Source organism: Agelaius tricolor, unplaced genomic scaffold (assembly GCF_023055355.1).
Source record: "Agelaius tricolor isolate 1412-34295 unplaced genomic scaffold, bAgeTri1.0.p SCAF_70, whole genome shotgun sequence".
In the NCBI taxonomy this organism is placed as follows: Eukaryota; Metazoa; Chordata; class Aves; order Passeriformes; family Icteridae; genus Agelaius; species Agelaius tricolor.
In genome coordinates, this window is record NW_027269330.1 from 687,815 (window position 1) to 697,788 (window position 9,974).

Here is a 9,974-nt window from a genome sequence, read left to right on the forward strand (position 1 = left end):
GGGAGAGCCAGGCAGGCTCCCTGCCCGCGGGGCCCGGCCGGGGCATCCCCCGGGGGGCTACGGACAATGGATCCCGACAGAGCATCCCCCGGGGCAACGACTGCGGACACCGAGACAACGACTACGGACACCGAGACAACGACTGCGGACACCGAGACAACGACTACGATCACCGAGGCACTGACAACGGCCACCGGCAGCCATGCCCGCTCCGAGCCGGAGCCCCGGGGCCGCCCTTGCCCCGCAGCGCCGCGGCCGGCCCGGGCCGGGGGAAGACCGGACACTGACCGGAGCATCCCCCGGGCCGAGGAGGGCGGAGATGCCCCAGACCCGGCCCCGGCCCTGCCCCGGTGCGAGGCGAACGCTTTCGGTGACGGAGCCCGGTGCGCCCAGGCCCCGCCCCTCCCGGAACCCTCTCAGCCAATCGCATCGCTCCGTCCCGCTCCAGCCCCGCCCCTCATTGTTTCCCAACAAAGCAAAGCGTTCTATGCCCCGCCCCTCATTGTTGGCACTCGGCTCCCATTGGCTGCGGCCGAGAGGGCGGGGCTAAGCCTGCGTATATAAAGCGGCGGCGGGGGCTGCGGGCTCAGTTCGGTTCCAGCGGCGGCAGCGGAGCGGGACGGGAGGAGCAGAAGATTCAACAGCGGAGCGCCGGCCGAGCCCTCGGAACTACCAGCCCCGGAGCGCCGGCACCGCCCGCGTGGCGTCCTCGGTGCCGCCAGCCCGGAGCTCGACACGGGGTGGTCGTTGGGGGAGGGTTGGGAGGGATGGGGATCCGCCGATGCGCCGCTTGTCGCTGTCCTTGTGTCTTTTCTCGCCGCCGCCTTCTCGGTACCGGCCCCTCCGAACTGGAGCGGGACCGGCACCGCCCCCCCGGCTCAGCAAAGGTAAGGAGCGAGACCCGCCGGGCACCGAGGGACCACGCCGGGCTCCCCGATCGGGGGCCACGGCCACCGCCCCGGCCTGCCCAAGGTAAGGGCATGGAGAACACCCCCAAACTGGGGGGTCGGACACCAACCCCGGCTCGGCAAAGGTAAGGACAGGCAACCCGGGGCACCGAGGGACCACGCTGGGCCCCCCCAAACCGGAGGGGTTCGGCCACCGCCCCGGCCTGCCAATGGTAAGGGACAAAATAAAATTGGCAAAATAAAATTGGCAAAATACAATTGGCAAAATAAAATTGGCAAAAATCCCATGAAGTGCTGTGGCTGATCTCTGCTGGCTCCATGCATCACTCACCACCCGCACAAATCACGAAGCCTCCCCCAAAAGTGGGGCTGGGACCCCCAGAGACCCCTCCCCATAGGCCTGGGGCCCTCAAAGACCCCTCCCCATAAACCCAAGCACCCCAGAAATGGGGCTGGAACCACCAGAAATAATAATAGTAATGTTAATAGTAATACTAATAGTAATAAATAATAATAACCATTCCCAGGGATTGAGTACACAGCACAGGGTGGGGTTCACGCCCAGGGGGGCAGCCCTGGGCCCCTCCTGGAGCTCTTTATTCACCGGGGCAGGCTCAGCCCTTGGGGGCCGAGGTGAAGATGCGCAGGCCGTGCATGTGCTTGATCTCCTCGCTCAGCGCCTGTGGGGCAAGCGCAGCTCAGGGGCTGCCCTGGCCTTGGAGCGGCCTCAGCCACAGCCACGGGCACAACCTGAACCCCACAGCCAGGGCTGCACCCTCAGCCGGCACCCACAGCCAGGGCTGCAGCGTCAGCCCCATATCCAGGGGTACTGCAGCCTCAGCCCCATGGGTTCCCTCTTCTCCATCCACTCTCCCCCATTCCCTGTTCCCTCTCCCACATCTCTTCTCCCCCATTCTCTCCCATTCCCTCTCCCCCAATCCCCTCTCCCTTCCCCTCTTCCCCCTCTCCTCATTCCCTCTCTCCCTGTTCTCTCTCATCCCCTCTCTCCCCAGTTCCCTCTCCCCCATCCCCTCTCTCCATCCTCTTTCCCCCATTCCCTCTCCCTGTTCCCCTCCTTCTCCCCATTCCCTCTCCCCTATTCCAGCTGTTCCCTTTCCCTCTCTCCCCATTCCCTCTTTCCCATTCTCTCCCATCCCCTCTGTCCCATTCCCTTGCCCCCATTCCCTCACCCAAATCCCCTCTCTCCTGTTCCCTCTGCTCCATTCTCCCTCCCTGCCCCACACCTGTGTCACCATCCTGTGCTGCTGCACCGGGCGCTTCTCCCGGAACTCCTCCGACTCCACGTGGATCTCGTACATGTCACCGCAGCCTCCTGGGAACCCGGCCCAATTAACGCCAATTAAAATCCATTAAAGTCACTTGAAGTCAAGGCTTGAGCACCCTCACACTCCTGCCCTGTCTGGGGGTCCCCACAGCCCAGTGGGTTTAAGAAGAAATCTGGGTTTGGGGCAACCAAGAGTGGGGTAAGGGCAATAAAATCTAGGTTTAGGACCACAAAGAGCGGGTTTAGGACAATAAAGAGTGGGCTTCAGGTAGAAAGAGCGGGTTTAGGGCAACCAAGAGTGTGTTTAGGGCAATAAAAACCAGGTTTAGGGCAACTAAAAGTGGGTTTAGGACAATAAAGAGCAGATTTGAGGCAACCAAGAGTGGGTTTAGGGTAATAAAGAGCGGGTTTAGGACCACAAAGAGCGGGTTTAGGCCCTACCTGAGATGTCCACCACCTTGATGGCCGAGGCCCGCGGGAACTTCTCCCGCAGCAGCTGCGCCAGGCGTGACTCCCCATCGGTACCGGAGGCCAAACCCCGCCAGGAGCGGCAGCGCAGGAACAGCTGGGGGGAAACGGCCCTGAGACCCCTGGGGGGACCCCAAAAACAGCCCCGGGAACGGGGGAAGGGAAGGGGAAGCTGCCGGCACCGGCGGAGGGCACAGGAAGCTGCGGAAGCCCGGGAGATGCGGGCGAACCGAGAGAAGGAGGGACGGGAACGGGCGCTGCCACCACCGGAGCATCGGGCGGTGGGAACGGGGCCTGGGGAGGGGCAGGCGGGGTTACCCGTGCCTGGGGACTTTGTGAGGAGCGGAAGCACCGGGAGCGGTAGAAGGAACGAGGGAACACCGGGAGATGGTGGGAAGCGGGCCCGGGGATGCTCATTGTGAGGGGGCGCGGGCCGCGCTTACCGGTACCGGGGGGACACGCAGGGAGGGGACGGGTCGGGAGGGGAGCACGGGCAGGGGGACAAGGGCAGAGGGACGCGGGGATAAGGACAGAGGGACACGGGGACTGACGGACACTCACCGGGCCCCGGCTCAGCCCCGCCGCCGCCATCCCGGGGGCGCGCCGGGGTCACCTCCGCCTCAGCCAATCAGAGCGCGCCGCTGGGAAAAGGGGCGGGGCCAGCGCTGCGCCGCCAAGAGCGCCCCCCGGTGGCTCGGAGGACCAGGAGAGGCCGCGACGCCCCCCCCAAAGGGCCCCCAAAAAGGGTCCCCAAAAAGGGTCCCCTCCTGACCCCAAAAAAAGCTCCATCCTGACCCCACAAAAAGCCCCATCGTGGCCCCATAAAAAGCCCCCTCCTGACCCCATAGTGGATCCCCTCCTGATCCCACAAAAGGTCTCATAGTGACCGTACAAATGGCTGCATCCTGACCCCACAAAAAGCCCCCACCAGACCCAAAAGAGCCCCCACTTGGCTCCACAAAAAGTCCCTCCTGACCCCATAGAGGGCCTCATCCCGACCCCATAAAGAGTCCCCTCTTGACCCCATAAATAGCCCCCTCCTGACCCCACAAAAGGCCCCACCCTGATCCTACAAAAGTCCTGGTCCTGACCCCACAAAGGGTCCTCTCCTGACCCCGTAAAAAGCCCCCCCTTGACCCCACAAAAGTCCCCTCCTCCTCCCCCACTCTATTCCCATATCCAGGGTCCCATCCCGACCCCCAAAAAGATCCCATCCCCCCTCTCATCCCATAGATGGAGCCCCCATCCTGGTCCCCCCATAAAGGACCCCCAGTTCCCATACCCAGAACCCCATCCAGACCCCCCAGTCCCAAAAACCCCAACCCCAAAAACCCCACAAACCCCAATCCCACAGGAATTGCAGCCGAGCCTGGTGTTGAGTGCAAAAAATAAATATAAAATTTATTAAAACACCCACAATATTTTAAAGGTATCGGGAATAATAACACAGCCCAACTCAGAATAAAATACAAATTAAAATAAACAACAACAGAACAAAAAAACCCCAAAAAAACAAAACCAAAACCGGAGGGAAGGATCCAAACTTGCGATTTTTAGGAATCCTAAAAAATAAATTTATTGAAACATTGGGGGGAAAGAAAAGGAGGGAAAAGGGGGAAAAACAACACAGAGAGAAAGGGAAAATGATACAAAATAAAATTATCGGCATCGATTTCCTGTCCTAGGAGTATCTACAGTTTAATTACATGTTAATTAATTCATTAATTAATTAATCCTATTGCCTTGAGACGTGGGAAAAAATTCTACCGCTCCTCGATCCGCCCCGAAACTTCATTTCAAGTAACCCCAGAGCCGAGCCCAGCCAGGAACCCCAAAGGGGTTGGGACGCCCCCGGTGCCTCCCCCGCAGCTGCCGCCGTCCCCAGAACACCCCAGGAAAAATTGCAAAAACACACGAGAACAAATCCCAAATAACCCCGGAACAGCCCAAGAAAAATCCCCAAATAAATCCCAAAACCCACCGGAATAGCCCAGAAGAAATCCCAACATAAATCCCAAAAAGCGCTGGAATATTCCCAAAAAATCCCCACAAATCCCCCAAAATAAATCCCAAAAAGCACCGGAATACCCCAGAAAAAATCCCAAAAGAAATCCCAAAATGAATCCCAAAATAAATCCCAAAAAGCACCGGAATGCCCCAGAAAAAATCCCCCAAAAAAATCCCAAAAGAAATCCCAAAATGAATCCCAAAATAAATCCCAAAAAGCACCGGAATGCCCCAGAAAAAATCCCCAAAAAAATCCCAAAAGAAATCCCAAATAATGCCAGAACACCCTAGAAAAAGAATCCCAAAAAAGCACTGGAACATCCCAGAAAAAAATCCCAAAAGAAATCCCAAAAACCACTGGAACAGCCCAGAAAAAAATCCCTGAAAAATTCCCAAAAAATCCCCCAAAAAAATCCCAAAAAGCGCCAAAAGAGCCGCCCCGCCTACGGCTGAATTCCCAGATCCCAGGAGAAATGACGCTCGGGTTGTAAATTTGGAATTGCCATGGTGCAAAAAAATAAAATAAAATAAAATAAAATAAAGAAAAATAAAATAAAATTTAAAAAGTAAAATAAAATTTAAAAAAATAAAATAAAATAAAACAAAATAAAATTTAAAAACAAAATAGAATTTAAAAGAAGAAAATTCCAATAAAATAAAATAAAAAATAAAATAGAATTTCCAAAATAAAATAAAATAAAATTTTTAAAAATAGAATTTTAAAAAATCCAAGTAAAATAAAACAAAATAAAATAAAACAAAACAAAATAAAATAAAATAAAATAAAATAAAATAAAATAAAGTAACATTTCCAAAATAAAAAATCCCATTGACCCAAAACCTCTCCTCGCTCCCAGAACCCAAATGAGGAAATTACGGCGGGGTCAAAAATCCCTGAAGGAGGCGCAGAAATGGGGAAAACCCGGGCGGGAAAGGGAAAAGGAGGGAAAATTGAGAGGATGCCTGATCCCAGAAATGTGGGAAAGGATCCCAGAAAAGCAGGAAAGGATCTCAGAAATGTGGGAAAGGATCCCAGAAAAGCAGGAAAGGATCTCAGAAAGTATTTTGGAAATGTTGGGAAAGGATCTCAGAAATGGGGAGAGGATCCCTGATCCTGGACGAGCTGCACCCGGGGCTGGGGGCTGAGGTATCTGCTGGGGGGCGCGGGGGGGAAGTAGCACCAAGAAACCCCAAAAAAAGGAAAAATCAACCCAAAAAAAGGAGAAGGGGAAAAGAAAGAGGCGGGAGGAGCTGGGGGAAGGCGGGAGGGGATGAGAGCAAGGAGCTGCGGGAGCCTGGACAGGGCTGGACACGGTGCTGGACATGGGACGGACACGGGATGGACACGGGATGGACACGGGATGGACACAGTGATGGATGTGGTGATGGACATGGGATGGACACAGGGATGGACGTGGTGATGGACATGGGATGGACATGGGATGGACATGGGATGGACGTGGTGCTGGCACAGTGCTGAGCACCAGCAGCACAGGGTTGGTTACTCAAGGTTGGTGCTGAAGGGGAACAGCACCAGGACTGAGCCCAGCCAAGCAGAGCCATGGGGGTGCCCAACCACCGTGTCCATCCTCCATGCCCAACCACCGTGTCCATCCTCCATGCCCAACCACCGTGTCCATGCTCCGTGCCCAACCACCGTGTCCATCCTCCATGCCCAACCACCGTGTCCATGCTCCATGCCCAACCACCGTGTCCACACGCCGTGTCCAAGCCCCTTGGCCGAGCGCTGTGTCCACACACCCCAGCTCAGCACCACGTCCACACATTGTGGCCAAGCACCGTGGCCGAGCACCGTGGCCGGGGTGTGTGTCCAAGTGCCGTGTCCATGCCTGAGCACCACCATTGAGCACCATGCTCAAGCACCATGTCCACAACACGTGGTCAAATCACACCGTGGCCGAGCACCATGGGCCATGTCCAAGCACCACGGCAGAGCATGGCTCCAGGAGCCATGGCCAAGCACTGAGTCCAAGCACCAAGCAGAGCACCCGTGTCCATGTGCCACGTCTGAGCACCGTGTCCACCCATCACGTCCACAGCGCAGGGCCAAGCACCAATGTCCATTTACCATGTCCGAGCACCACGTGCAAGCACCAATGTCCGAGCACCATGTCCAAGCACCAGGTCCATGCACCGTGTCCACACACCCTGGCTGAGCACCGTGTCCACACAACATGTCTGAGCACCATGTCCGAGCACCACGTCCATGGTGGCATGGCTGAGCACCGTGCCCGAGCACCATGTCCATGCACCATGTCTGAGCACTGCGGACAAGCACTGACCACACATCATGTCCACACACCACAGCTGAGCACCACGTCCATGGTGCATGGCTGAGCACCATGCCCGAGCACCATGTCCATGCACCATGTCCGAGAACCATGTCCGAGCACTGTGGTCAAGCACCGTGTCCACACACCATGTCCACACACCATGTCCGAGAACCATGTCCGAGCACTGTGGTCAAGCACCGTGTCCACACACCATGTCCATGCACCATGTCCGAGCACTGTGGTCAAGCACCATGTCCACACACGATGTCCGAGCACCACAGCAGAGCACCGTGCCCGAGCACCATGTTCATGCACCAAGTCCAAGCACCAAACACAGCACCATGTCCGCACACCACGTCCGAGCACCATGTCCATGATGCGTGTCCAAGCACCACGTCCAAGCACCGTGGTCAAGCACCATGTCCGAGCATCATGTCCATCATGAGTGGCCAAGCACGGGGACCAAGCACCATGTCCGAGTATCATGTCCGAGCACCATGTCTGAGCACCACGTCCATCATGTGTGGCCAAGCACGAGGACCAAGCACCACGTCCAAGCACCACGTCCGAGCACTGCACTGAGCACCATGTCCGAGCACCATGTCCACAAGGAGTGGCTGAGCACTGTTCCTGAGCACCACGTCCATGACCATGCTATGTCCATGACCTGTGGCTGAGCACCATGACCGAGCACCATGTCCATGACCATGCTATGTCCATGACCTGTGGCCGAGCACTGAGCCTGAGCACCGAGTCCGAGCACCGCGTCTACGATGTGTGGCCGAGCACCGTGTCCGAGCACTTACGTCCACGCACCGTGTCCGAACAGCCTGTCCAAGCACTGTGGCTGAGCACCATGACCACACACCTGTCCAAGCACTGTGGCTGAGCACCATGACCACACACCTGGCTGAGCACCCTGGCCAAGCACCATGACCACACACCTGGCTGAGCACCCTGTCCAAGCACCATGACCACACACCTGTCCAGGCACTATGGCCAAGCACCATGACCACACACCTGGCTGAGCACCTTGTCCAAGCACCATGACCACAAACCTGGCCAAGCACCATGACCACACATGTGTCCGAGCCCTGTGGACACCTGGCTGAGCCCTGCACCTGGACATCACCTCCAGCACCTCATCCTGGGACCCACAGGGAACGGCTCCACCACGACCCCGGCCGGCGGCACGCCTCGGACGCGGCGCCTCTTTCAGTTTGCATAAACCCAACCGGCTCCCGGCACGCCTCGAGCTGTCGCTCCGGAAAAGTAAACTTCCTTCTCAACGACATTGCTTAAATTTTGTATTTTTTTTGTTTTTTTATCTTGGTTCCTTAATTTGATATATACATTAGTAGCACCTCAGCGAGATGGAATCAGGCAGAAGCGTGATACAGTTTGTTAAAACACCATAGCACCGTTTGTATTACAAGATTTCATTTAATAAAAATATGCCTTATAGAGCCCACAAAGCGTACTCCAGTATTAAAAGGAAAAATCAGCAATTGAGGCACCTCAGGGATTCTGGTTTCCTTCTCCTTCCCATGCCTCATCCCGAAAGCATCGAGATGGAGGGGGACCCAAATTGCATCCCTCGTTTCCTGCCCGAGGCGAAGCACCGTGGCCAGAAAAACCAAAGCGGGACGGAGGAGCCGGTCGGGGCTCCCCGTGCCGAGCCCTCCCTGGGGTTTCCACCACGGCTGTTGTTCTAGCACCATTGTGGCCACGACCTGCTGCAAAACCAGGTCCCCACATCCCACTCGTTAAAAACATCATCCCTCCCCCCTGAGCTCCGCGACCCCCGCGGCCTCGGCACGGGCGGGACGAGCGCGGCCGCCGGGACGGGTAAAGGGAAAAGATTTTGCTTGGAAACAGCCTCTCAGCAGCAAGGGGTAAAGAGCTGTGCATAGATTTCGAGTTTGTGTAGAAGTCTGAAGCGTGCGAATTTGTAATGACTGAGAGTTGAGGTAGGTTAGACAAAGTTTATGTAGTGTAAAAACGTTGAGACTGCAGCAGTTCTCGCTCCCCGACCCGCGGCGCCGGCAGCTCCCCGCTCTCCCGGGCTGAACCCGCCGCGCTGGACCGACCCCTCCCTGCACCGAAAAACCTCTGAGGAAGCAGGACTTAGACAGGTTACACGGACCATCGCCTTCTCCCAACGCTCCTTCTCCTCCAAGGCACCCCCGTCATGCCAGCCAGAGACCCCGGGCGACAACAGCGGGGCCGGCACCCGAACCCGGCCCCGCGTCGTCCCCGCTCCACGTCCCGAACCACGGCCACACGGCGGGTCCCCGGCATCGCCTGCCGGCGTCCCTAAAATCTGACTCTTACAATCCTGATATGCTATTGGGTATTTCTAAGAAAAGCGGGAATAGCTCGTTGAGTTTCCTTGTCAAATATACGCGACTTTACAGATTACGGTTAAAAAACGAACAAAAAAACAAAAACCAAAAAAAAAAAATCATTAATGATGAAGGACGGACAAAGCATGTTAAATATTCTGCCAGTATTTACAGTTCTCCCACGATAATCTTGTTTAAAACATACTGCTTCAAGTTGGGGGGGAGTGGGGGGAAAGGAAAGAGGGGAGTTGTTTGCTTTTTTAAGTTTCGCTTTCATTCTTTTTTTTTTTTTTTTTTTTTTTTTAAATCTAGGTGAAAGTGCTTTTAAAAAAATTTCTTTCCCTATTTACAGGTTTAAAATCAGACCACGTCAATGTTCAGGCTGTTTTACCGAGATCCTGCTGATCCGTGCCCGTGCGCGAGGTGGGGGGAAGGAGGGTGACGGTAAACACGAGGTGATCCCGCACAGCGACGGCGTCGGCGCTGCCCCGCTGGCTCTCCAAAAGGCACCTCAAAGTGCAAAAGCAACGACCCCGCCCGGGGACGCCGGCCCCCGGCTCCGGCCGCGCCGCGGGGCAGCTCGGCCGCGCTCCGTCCGTCCCGGCGCCGGGCGGGAAGTCTCGACTGAGAGTGTTCCAAAAGCACCACGCGGTTGTCGTCGTTGCTG

At 56.1% G+C, this 9,974-nt stretch overlaps 1 protein-coding gene across 1 annotated transcript; it reads right to left on the reverse strand.

Moving 5' to 3' along the window:
- Positions 1-1,457: 1,457 nt before the first annotated feature.
- BOLA3 (bolA family member 3) lies at positions 1,458-3,313 on the reverse strand. Its single transcript, XM_071417848.1, has 4 exons — positions 3,223-3,313; positions 2,635-2,758; positions 2,153-2,241; positions 1,458-1,588 (listed from the first exon to the last, which is right to left on the reverse strand). Exons 1-4 carry the CDS (start codon positions 3,250-3,252, stop codon positions 1,523-1,525), a joined length of 309 nt encoding a protein of 102 aa, XP_071273949.1. The 5' UTR covers positions 3,253-3,313; the 3' UTR covers positions 1,458-1,522.
- Positions 3,314-9,974: the final 6,661 nt, after the last annotated feature.